We start from the raw sequence: 12,419 nt of genomic DNA, 5'->3' as shown, positions 1-12,419 counted from the left end.
TTCTCGGTATCTGTTCTTATTCTGTATGTATGGACTCTGCACAGTACCACTTCTCTTGTCCTGTATGTCGGGTGTAATTCTCGGTATCTCTTCTTATTCTGTATGTATGGACTCTGCACAGTACTACTTCTCTTGTCCTGTATGTCGGGTGTAATTCTCGGTATCTGTTCTTATTCTGTATGTATGGACTCTGCACAGTACTACTTCTCTTGTCCTGTATGTCGGGTGTAATTCTCGGTATCTCTTCTTATTCTGTATGTATGGACTCTGCACAGTACTACTTCTCTTGTCCTGTATGTCAGGTGTAATTCTCGGTATCTCTTCTTATTCTGTATGTATGGACTCTGCACAGTACCACTTCTCTTGTCCTGTATGTCGGGTGTAATTCTCGGTATCTGTCCTTATTCTGTATGTATGGACTCTGCACAGTACTACTTCTCTTGTCCTGTATGTCGGGTGTAATTCTCGGTATCTGTCCTTATTCTGTATGTATGGACTCTGCACAGTACTACTTCTCTTGTCCTGTATGTCGGGTGTAATTCTCGGTATCTGTTCTTATTCTGTATGTATGGACTCTGCACAGTACCACTTCTCTTGTCCTGTATGTCGGGTGTAATTCTCGGTATCTGTTCTTATTCTGTATGTATGGACTCTGCACAGTAGCACTTCTCTTGTCCTGTATGTCGGGTGTAATTCTCGGTATCTGTTCTTATTCTGTATGTATGGACTCTGCACAGTAGCACTTCTCTTGTCCTGTATGTCGGGTGTAATTCTCGGTATCTGTTCTTATTCTGTATGTATGGACTCTGCACAGTACCACTTCTCTTGTCCTGTATGTCGGGTGTAATTCTCGGTATCTGTTCTTATTCTGTATGTATGGACTCTGCACAGTAGCACTTCTCTTGTCCTGTATGTCGGGTGTAATTCTCGGTATCTGTTCTTATTCTGTATGTATGGACTCTGCACAGTAGCACTTCTCTTGTCCTGTATGTCGGGTGTAATTCTCAGTATCCATCCTTATACTGTATGTATGGACTCTGCACAGTAGCACTTCTCTTGGAATAATTGGGATGAATATTGGGGATTGATCTCGGTATGGGTCGTGTTGGCGCGGGGATAATGGCTGGTCTATGGCGGGTACAATGGTTGGTCCCCGGACGGAGCCCAGCACACAGACCCCCCTTTCAGGGCGCTCGGCCGGCCTTTATTTGGGGGCCAGAAAATGGGTCAGTGTTTCGCGGCGGTCCAGGTGTTCGGGGGGCGCAGTGGCGGCGGCGGTAGCGCGGCGGTCCTCGCCAGCGATGAGCTCACAGAGGGCTCCTCCGGCAAAGTCTTCCTTCCTGTCTGCGGCAGAATCGGCTCTTCATGGCAGACAATGGCCTTTCTCTTGGCTCGGCGCTCACAATCCCTTTCAGGACATGGACTTATTGTATCTAGAAAGTAGCACTATGGCTCGGTCCCATCCTCTGGGGGGGGGTGCACAGGGGCCCGGCGTGGTCAGGGTTACTGGTTGGGGGGGGGGATTGGTGTGAGATGTGTGGAAAGTCGGGGACACTCGGGGGGAACGGCAGAGAAAAGTATCCCTCGGAAATGACAGGAAAGGTTTGTCCTCAATGGCGCTTTTGTTTACTGTTTTCCTAAAAGGGGCCTCACTATATTTCATCTGTCAAACTGGCTTTTCTTATGGCCAACAATGGCCGATTGTTTTCACCGAAGGGGGGGGGGGGGGAAAGAAAACTGCAGGTCTCACAGACAGGAGAATTCCGTATTATGTTTTCCTGCCAAATTCCGATGTGTTTCCCTTCAACTCACAAAGGGCTCATAACTTACTGTCAAGTGTGAGGGAGCCACAATGCCCCAGTGTTGCTTCGCCGATTCGCCGCGCTGGACGCAGCTCCGGCTGGCTGTGTGAGCGCCGAGGGGCCGCTGGTGTGTCACGAGAGAGTGGGGGGGGGGCCCCGGCTCCGCCAGGCCCCAACGCAGCCCCCAGAGTCTTGCGGACGAGGGGGGGGGTCCGCCGGTTCGGGATGTGGTGGGTGAAGGTCGGTCGGGTCGGATTTGGACTTTCACTAAACTGAATGTGCTTTTTGTCGGCAGTGACTTTGGATCCTCGTGGCTCGGGACGGCGGGAGATTTGGTATGCCATCCAGCTCTGAAGTCCTGACGAGCGTCATCGGGGAACGCAGTTCGGACGAGTGGAAGGACAGCCACTTACTGTAAGTACGCGCACTTCTCTGATTGGTTGTACATATTGATGGGGTTTTTTTTTAAGGCGAGCGGTGGGGCTTTTTATTCGGTTGGCAGGTCCGGGAAGGTTTTTTATTTTTTTTTTTGGATCTGTAAAAGATGTTTGAGAATTGGGATTTGTTGGACGGAGCGCGTCAGTGGCGTCCTCTGAGCACGGGAAAAAATGTCCGTTAGGTGTCAGAAATCTGAGGTTTCTTATTGGCCGCGTTCGGGTCGGATGAGACGCGGTGATGTCATTTAGATAGAAGGCATCAGACGCAGCATTTTCCTCCCGAGAGAAATGAAATTCTTCTTCTTCTTATGCAGATTTTATATCTTTATTATTATTATACGGTTTTTATGTAGCGCCAACAGATTGTGAAGCGCTGTACAAAATAAGGGGAGGGGGAGGGGCAGTCCGGTTACCATACAATTCAATACAGGAGGGTCAGCTGGTAGATCTCATTCAATTCCATTATTGTGATTTTGTGTCGTATTTGTAGAATATAACTGTCATAATAATCTCCCTTCGGGATTAATAACGTTTTCTGGATCGGAATTTGAATTTTGACGTGAACGAAATTTCCTGAATGAAAATGACATTCGCTCTTAGAAATTCATTCCTTCCAGAAAAACGTTGAAGGTTCTCGTATCTGTGGTTGGATAGGAACGTCGGTGTGACCCCCAAAAAGCACTTTGGAGAGATGAGTTTTAGATGGAGGAGGGATAGGCTTCCCTGAAGAGATGAGTTTTAGATGGAGGAGGGATAGGCTTCTCTGGAGAGATGAGTTTTAGATGGAGGAGGGATAGGCTTCTCTGAAGAGAGGAGATTTAGGTGGAGGAGGGATAGGCTTCTATGAAGAGATGAGATTTAAGTGGAGGAGGGATAGGCTTACCTGAAGAGATGAGTTTTAGGTGCAGGGAGGGGTAGGCTTCTCTTTAGAGATAAGTTTCAGGTGGAGGAGGGACAGGCTTTTCTACCAAGAGATGAGTTTTAGATTGGAGGACGGATAGGGTTCTGTGAAGAGGTGATATTTAGGTGGAGAAAGATAGGCTTCCCTGAAGAGATGAGTTTTAGATGGAGGAGGGATAGATTTGCCTGAAGAGAAGAGTTTTAGGGGGAGGAGGGATAGGCTTCTATGAAGAGATGAGATTTAGGTGGAGGAGGGATAGGCTTACCTGAAGAGATGAGTTTTAGGTTGAGTTATGATAGGGTTGCCTGAAGAGATGGTTTTAAGTGGAGGGATAGGTTTCTTTGAGGAGATGAGTTTAGGTGGAGGAGGTATAGGTTTCTCTGAAGAGAGTAGATTTCGGTGGAGGAGGGATAGGCTTACCTGAAGAGATGAGTTTTAGGTTGAGTTATGATAGGGTTGCCTGAAGAGATGGTTTTAAGTGGAGGGATAGGTTTCTTTGAGGAGATGAGTTTAGGTGGAGGAGGTATAGGTTTCTCTGAAGAGAGTAGATTTCGGTGGAGGAGGGATAGGCTTCTCTTTAGAGATGAGATTTAGGTCGAGGAGGGATAGGCTTACCTGAAGAGATGAGTTTTAGGTGCAGGGAGGGGTAGGCTTCTCTTTAGAGATAAGTTTTAGGTGGAGGAGGGACAGGCTTTTCTACCAAGAGATGAGTTTTAGATTGGAGGAGGGATAGGGTTCTGTGAAGAGGTGATATTTAGGTGGAGTCAGGATAGGGTTGTCTGAAGAGATGAGTTTTAGGTGGAGGAGGGATAGGGTTGCCTGAAGAGATGAGTTTTAGGTGGAGGAGGGATAGGCTTCTCCGTAGAGATGAGTTTTAGGTGGAGGAGGGATAGGGTTGTCTGAAGAGATGAGTTTTAGGTGGAGGAGGGATAGGGTTGCCTGAAGAGATGAGTTTTAGGTGGAAGAGGGATAGGCTTCTCTGAAGAGATGAGTTTTTCTGGATCTCCTTAAAGGGGACAGAGTAGGAGATAGCCAGATTGGGGTAGGGAGTTCCAGAGGATGGGAGAAGCTCTGGAGAAGTCCAGGATATGAATTTGGAGGAGGAAAGGAGGGAAGTTCTTCTTCTATGTGATCCATGACTGGAGGGGGAATTACAGATCCTCTGCTGTGTGTAGTCTGAGGATTCCCCTACAATCTGATCCTCCCAGGATTGCCGTCCTCGTGTCCTGTACAGCACTGCTCCTCACAGTGACCATAAAATGTTTTATTTCTTTTCTCTTATTTGAAAAAAAAATAACTTGACAGAATTGTATCTCTTTTCTAAGTGGTGATTTGTGTGCGGTTTGCCTCGTCTCCGCCCCCTGCGTTCTTTATTGGGGGGTCGCGCCGTGTACAGTGGGAGGTGTGGAGATGAAGGGGTCCCCTCCATTGACTCCATTCAGATCCCTTCTTCAGGTTTTATACATTTCACGCCCCGCCCTCTCGCCAGCGTGCCGTCTGTTTCCTGTCCGGTTGATTGGCGGCTCGGAATGGATTGGGCGGGCTCATGTGGGCGATGAGATTGGTCCTGCGTGATCTCATCTTCTGCAGATCTTACCATTTTGTCAGGAGAGGAATATTCCTTCGGAGTGTTTCACCCGTTGGGTGTAGATGATGGGGGGTGGGGCAGGCCGGTGGTACGTGGAGTGCGGGGGTCTCTGGACTCGGTCGGGGAAGTGTTGGGTGTTTGGGGGGGGCGTGTAAGAGATCTGAACGCTCTGTTGTACACCCCGTTATATCTTAGCGGCTCTGTGCAGGAAGTACCTGAGATACAATGTGTGGTGACAGAAGGATACTTTGTTACATCATCTGATTAGTAAATGATAAAGGTCCATCCCGTTCCATGTTCTGTAGTGACCCCGACCTTCCCACATCTGGGGGGAACCGACACTCAGCGCTGAATCCACACACATACATTTCATTTCATGATAAATTTGAGTCATAGTACGTTAGGGCCAATGCGTTTCAGGGGCCAACGTGTTTCGGGGGGCCAAACACTTCCCCTTCATCAGTAACACAAAACAAGTACAAAAATACAATGGTCAGAAATACAAATACATGAACCGACACTCAGCGCGGTGTACACGGTATACGCCGGGCATGCGGTCTACGCTGGGTACGTGGAGTACGCACTGCGCTCTGCCACATGGGGGGGGGATTTATTTTACTGACGCCCATTCTGAAACTTTTTCAATGAATGTGAGAACATAGGAAAAAAAAAAGAGACATAAATCACCCGAATCTCCACCTTCATCTAATTAGACAACCGGATATGTCCAGGTGATGTGGGACTACAACTCCCAGCATGCCGTGTATATGTAAAAAAGGTGGGAAGGGCATGCTGGGACATGTAGTTCATCAATGTTGATGAGTCCCAGTGACCCTCTTTTCTTCTCCTGGTGTCACCGGGACAGGAAGTAGGGGGGGGGGGGTGATCTCAAACTGCAATAAAAACATGACAGAGATTTTAACCCTCGCCATCCAAACTAAAAAAAAATAGATAGATTTTTGGGTGGAGTCGGGCTTTCATTGGTCAGGTGAGGCTTCTATTGGAGTAGGTGGCTGTAGGAGGTTTGCAGCCGACAGACACAGAGGAGATGGAAGGAAAAACTGCCTGACTTTACTGAACGGCACAGCACTCGCCTACCAACATGTTTCAGGCACTGGGGGCACATGGGAGTGTGCATCATGTGATAGGCTGGCTGAGGATGGGGATGACACAGGCAGCACCCATTTATTGGAGGAGCCAGGACGGTCTTTCTTTCCTTCTTCTGGATCTTCAGTATTAGGAGGAAGACGATCTGACTGAGCGGCCATGTCCACCCCGATTATCTGCCCTCATGCCCATTCCCCACATCTGTTGCATATTGTTCCTCCAGCTGGGGGGAGGGGTGGCTGTGCCAGTACGGTGATCACCGCAAATCCAGCTGCCTCCCCCGACACATCACATTCACCAGGACAGCTCTGCTACTTCCAGATACTCAACTGTCACTTCAGATCCATATATAATTCAGTGTCGGGTGGAGCACCGCGTCCTACGGGGACATGACTGCTACTCCTGTTAACATTAATATCTATATATATAAAAAAAGAACTTGGCAACATATTTAGACAAATTGACAGCTTCTGATGTAGTGACAGTTGACATGTTCTAAAAAAGTGACAGTTGACTTCTTACAAAATGACAGTTGATATATTCTCATGTAGTGACAGTTGGATGTTGTAACAGTTGACATGTTCTGCTTTAATAACAGTTGATATGTTCTAATGTAGTGACAGTTGACCTGTTCTGATGCAGTGAAAGTTGACATGTTCTGTTGTAGAGATGGTAGAAATTTTATGACGTAGTAATAGTTGGCATGTTCTGATATAGTGACAGTTAGCATGTACTCTTTGTAGTGACAGTTGGATGTTGTAACAGTTGACATGCTCTGCTTTAATAACAGTTGATGTGCTCTAATGTAGTGACAGTTGATCTGTTCTGATCCAGAGATGGTTGAACTTTCCTGACGTAATAATAGATGACATGTTCTGACATCATGATAGTTGACATGTTCTGATTTAATAACAGTTGACGTGTTTTAATGCAGTGACAGTTCACGTGATGTAATGACAGTCAACTGCTCCTGACATGGTCCTAGTTGAAGTGTTCTGAATTATTGACAGTTGGCTTGTTCTGATGTAATACTGACGGCTGATGTTTTGAATTAATGGCAGTTACATGTTCTGACAAAAGTGACAGTTGGCATGTTCTAATTTAATGGCAGTTGACGTTCTAATGTAGCGACAGTTGACTGTGCCTGCCATAGTGATAGTTAACATGTCCTGAATTAATGACAGTTGGCACGTTCTGATTTAGTAGTGACAGTTGATGAGTTTTGAATTGATGACAGTTGCGTGCTCTGACAAAGTGACAGTTGACATGTTAGGAGGAGGAGGACAGCCTCCGTCTGGGGCTTCTCACATGGGTAATCCCAGATTGCATGCGTCTTCCTACCTGACTGATGGGCTCTGGATGGGAATATCTCAGCTCTGATGATCCGGAGACATACAGGGCCAGGAACCGCATGGAATTCCAGCGCTCACCCCATCGCTGTACAACCAACATATGTACATACTTGGCTTACCGTGTAACCCTCGCACTGCCGCATTGCACCGAGCCCCTCCCCCCCCATCACACACACCTCTGCAGTCACTTCCAGTGATGTGCGTTAGGATGTTACGGTGCCATTTATTTTTTATGGATCTCCGGCACACAAAGTCAAAGCTGCTCCGACACGCATGATTTGCAGGCTATCAGAACGCATGGTGACGCACCGTCATAGGTGGCGTTGTGCGTTGTAAAATAAGATGCTACATCTGTTTTCTCTTGATCCGTTTCTGTGCATTGGTAGAAAATTCCAAATGAAAGCACCGCCTTAACGCAACACATTAACGGGTTACACAATGTGCCGTAATGCGACTCACAGGAACGGTGAAATGTGAATGGGCCCCGAATGTTGGATTGATGTCATATTAAAAGAGGGTGGAGGCTTTTATTCCATCTTCTGGTAATTTGTAGGTGGGGAAATCCAGATTTCACTGAGCTTGTATGTGAGATCAACATGAGAGCCTTCATAGTTCCACTAGAGATCCTTCATCGTTTCACTAGAGATCCTTGATCGTTCCATTAGAGATCCTTCATCGTTCCACTAGAGATCCTTCATGGTTCCATTAGAGATCCTTCATCGTTCCACTAGAGTTCCTTCATGGTTCCACTAGAGATCCTTCATGGTTCCACTAGAGTTCCTTCATGGTTCCACTAGAGATCCTTCATCGTTCCACTAGAGATCCTTCATCGTTCCATTAGAGATCCTTCATCGTTCCATTAGAGATCCTTCATCGTTCCATTAGAGATCCTTCATCGTTCCATTAGAGATCCTTCATCGTTCCACTAGAGTTCCTTCATGGTCCCACTAGAGATCCTTCATGGTCCCACTAGAGTTCCTTCATGGTCCCACTAGAGATCCTTCATGGTCCCACTAGAGATCCTTCATGGTCCCACTAGAGTTCCTTCATGGTCCCACTAGAGTTCCTTCATGGTCCCACTAGAGTTCCTTCATGGTCCCACTAGAGTTCCTTCATGGTCCCACTAGAGTTCCTTCATGGTTCCATTAGAGATCCTTCATGGTTCCACTAGAGTTCCTTCATGGTCCCACTAGAGTTCCTTCATGGCTCCATTAGAGATCCTTCATGGTCCCACTAGAGTTCCTTCATGGTTCCACTAGAGATCCTTTATGGTTCCACTAGAGTTCCTTCATGGTCCCACTAGAGTTCCTTCATGGTCCCACTAGAGTTCCTTCATGGTCCCACTAGAGTTCCTTCATGGTCCCACTAGAGTTCCTTCATGGTCCCACTAGAGTTCCTTCATGGTCCCACTAGAGTTCCTTCATGGTCCCACTAGAGTTCCTTCATGGTCCCACTAGAGTTCCTTCATGGTCCCACTAGAGTTCCTTCATGGTCCCACTAGAGTTCCTTCATGGTCCCACTAGAGTTCCTTCATGGTCCCACTAGAGTTCCTTCATGGTCCCACTAGAGTTCCTTCATGGTCCCACTAGAGTTCCTTCATGGTTCCATTAGAGAGCCTTCATGGTTCCACTAGAGATCCTTCATGGTTCCACTAGAGATCCTTCATGGTTCCACTAGAGTTCCTTCATGGTTCCACTAGAGTTCCTTCATGGTTCCACTAGAGTTCCTTCATGGTTCCACTAGAGTTCCTTCATGGTTCCACTAGAGTTCCTTCATGGTTCCACTAGAGTTCCTTCATGGTTCCACTAGAGTTCCTTCATGGTTCCACTAGAGTTCCTTCATGGTCCCACTAGAGATCCTTCATGGTCCCACTAGAGTTCCTTCCTGATGCCATTAGGGCTTTTTCACACTGACGTGTCCGTATATGGAGCCCGCTCTGCTCACCGGGGGATCACTCCATCGGTCCCCGCTGAGCAGGAAGATGACAGATCTGTCTCTGCACACTGTGCAGGGACGGACCTGTCCAAGTGCCGCTCTCCCCTATGGGGGATCGGATGAGGACGGACTGTAGAGTCCATGGTCACCCGATCCAATCCGCAGATGAATGGAAAAGTAGGTTTTTCCTCCGTCACATTTTTTCGGATCTGAGCGGGTCGGATGTCAGCGTACATGTCACCCCTGACATCCGACGCTCCATAGAGGTCTATGGAGTGTCCATTCAGGTCCGCCTCAATAACTGACAGGCGGACCTGAACATATCATCCGTGTGAAAGAACCCTTCATAGTTCCATTAGAGATCCTTCACTGGTGTTCCTGACCTCTTGTGGACCTCCTACAGACCACTTCCAAAAGAGGAGGGAATTTAGGACTTTGAATGAGGCAAGTGTAATTTGATATATGTTTATTGGTGTGTTGGCATATGGCTGGGTATAAATATATAGCATATATATATATAGCACATACACAGGTAATTTCACATATATACACTGTATAGCATGGATCGTCATATTAACATCCATATGCACACACAAAGGATAGGCAGCACAATCGACTGTGCAGTACACAACCGCTTAGGATATAGATTGGTACCAGATGTGTGGAAGTGTGTATGAAAAATAATGAAAATAGGTTAGAATAAAATAGTTCTATATAGAGATGGGGTCCTTAAAACGCGTGCAGCTAAATTCCGGACTCGTTTTGTGCATTATAACACTTCTTCAGGGGCGGATGGTACGGAATATCTGAAAAAGACAGAGTAGAAGTATATCTCGTTTTAAAACTAAATTTTATAACAAGAAACGGTTCCCGATCCTAAATACTTAAATACAACCGAAGACTAAAAATATATATATATATATGTGCAGCTGTGAGGCATTTTGATTTGATCAGTATAAATATACTCTGATCACATCAAACACACCAATAAACTTATATCAAATTACACTTATCAAGTCAAATTACCTCTTTTGTACCTGAATAGAGATGGAGGCGTATATATATATATATATATATATGTGCCTCATTTAAAGTCCCACAACTCTCCCCCCCCCCCCATTATTTTGTCCAGACCCCCCGGACCTTCTCCTGAACTCCTCTTCATTACTTTTTAACCACCTTTTGACCTTCCCCTGACTACTTCCAGACCTCTTCCTAACCTCCCCCAGATTACTTCCTGACCTCTTCCTAACCTCCCCCAGATTACTTCCTGACCTCTTGCTCACCTCCCCCAGACCTGCTCATGACCTCCTCCTCATCACTTTCTGATCACTTCTTCTTGACCTTCCCCCAACTACTTCCTAACCTCTAACTAACCTCTTCCTGACCACTTCCTGATCTCACCTCCTGACCACTTCCTGATATCCTACAAACTTCCTCCCCTAACACGAGATCCTTGATAGTTTCATCAGAGTTCCTTCACAAGTGTTTCTGACCTCTTCTGGATCTCCTCCAGACCACTTCCTGATCTCACCTCCTGACCACTTCAGGATATCCTATGAACTTCCTCCCCCCAACATGAGATCCTTCATGGTTTCATTAGAGTTCCTTCACAAGTGTTTCTGACCTTTTCCTGACCTCTTCTGGACCTCCTCCAGACCACTTCCTCACCTCCCCTTGAGCTCCTCCTGACCACTTTCTGACCTGCTCCTGACCTTCTCCTCAACACTTCCTGACCACTTCTTTACTACTTCTCGATCTCCCCCTGACCACTTCCTGACCTCTTAATAACCTCCTCCTTTCCACTTCCGACCTCCCCTGATTACTTCTTGACATCCTCCTAACCATCTCCTGACCACTTCCTGACCTCCCCTTGGCCTCCTTCTGACCACTTCCAGACCCCCCCCCTTGACCTCCTAACCTCTTGCTCATCTTCACCTGACCACTGACCTGCTCCTGACCTCCTTGTCACTTCCTGACCTCCCCTTGACTTCCTCCTGACCACTTCCTAACATCCTGTTCATCTTGCTCATCTTCACCTGACCACTGACCTGCTCCTGACCTCCTTGTCACTTCCTGACCTCCCCTTGACTTCCTCCTGACCACTTCCTAACCTCCTGTTCATCTTGCTCATCTTCACCTGACCACTGACCTGCTCCTGACCTCCTCGTCACTTCCTGACCTCCCCTTGACCTCCTCTTGACCACTTCCTAACCTACTGTTCTTCTTCACCTGACCACTTTCTGACCTGCTCCTGACCTCCTCGTCTCTTCCTGACCTCCCCTTGACCTCCTCTTCTCCTCCTTCCAAGCTGCTTTGGCATTCTCATTGACTTGTATGTGGTGAAAATCAGATCAGAATGAAACTTTGCGTACACCGGCACTAACTTAGTCCAGAGATGTTTGTAGTTGTGGAACACTTTTTTTTAAATCTCAGCAACGCAGACAATACACCCCCACTGGTCCCCTCCCCCTTGCACTGGTCCCCCCCATCCCCCGGCCTGTCTCGTCATGTTGGACAGGTGTTGTAATGTCACTGCATGTGCTGCAGCGCAGTATTAGGAATGCTGTATGTACACAGTGCAGCTCGGAGAGACTCCCACTTTACGTGTCCCAACAGAATGCAGGACAGAGGACAAGTAAGGAAGATAAGGCTCACATCGCCCCGGGGGCTGCAACATGTCACATCTCTATTGTTCCTTGGGTTGTGATCCACCAGCTGGTGTGGGCGCTGTGCCAGGAGAGGTGCGGGAGGGGAGACAGCGTTGGATGGAGATGGGAAGTGAAGGCCAATCTTCAATAAGCATGCAGCCAGTGAATCCTGAGCAGAGTATGCATTTGGGGGTCGGGGGAAATAGAAATCATGGCGGCTGATGGCAGCCAGGCGAAGGGCATTTTCAGACAGGGGTCAGCTGTGGCAAATATTCCTCGATGGCAGATTTATGTGAAGAGCTTGTGCAGCAGCTGCGGTGGGGCTGGCAGGGATCCGGCCTATGGGGAGGTGCGTCTGCTTTATTTTGTAGCCATGTTGTTGGTGACCGGAATAGCGTGGAACACTGGAGCCCCCCCCCCCCCCCCGTCACCCGATCCCAGCACCTCCACGGGGACAATATTGGTGTCACCGTGTGCGGCAGCGGGCCGGGCGGAATGCTTGGCTCAGGAATTGTTCTGCTGATAATCTTACATCACGCACCTCCGTTCCCCGCGCTGCCGTCCCATGACTGCGACACATGGGGGATCACATTTCCACAGAGACGCGGCCAGGGCCATTTATGGGTGGAACAATGCCGGGCTATAG

At 47.7% G+C, this 12,419-nt stretch overlaps 1 protein-coding gene across 1 annotated transcript in view; it reads left to right on the top strand.

Moving 5' to 3' along the window:
* The window catches only part of SOX6 (SRY-box transcription factor 6), a 416,902-nt gene that overhangs the window by 106,152 nt on the left and 298,331 nt on the right, over positions 1-12,419 (top strand). Inside the window, 1 exon segment of the mRNA XM_077453685.1 lies at positions 2,098-2,216. Within this exon segment, the coding sequence (XP_077309811.1) occupies positions 2,140-2,216 (77 nt within the window). The 5' untranslated portion in view covers positions 2,098-2,139.

Source organism: Lithobates pipiens, unplaced genomic scaffold (genome assembly GCF_037356315.1).
Source record: "Lithobates pipiens isolate NorthernLeopardFrog02 unplaced genomic scaffold, aLitPip1_a1.2 Scaffold_24, whole genome shotgun sequence".
Taxonomy (NCBI): domain Eukaryota; kingdom Metazoa; phylum Chordata; class Amphibia; order Anura; family Ranidae; genus Lithobates; species Lithobates pipiens.
The sequence above is the reverse complement of the archived record's forward strand: the minus strand, read 5'-3'. Positions and strand labels throughout refer to the sequence as shown.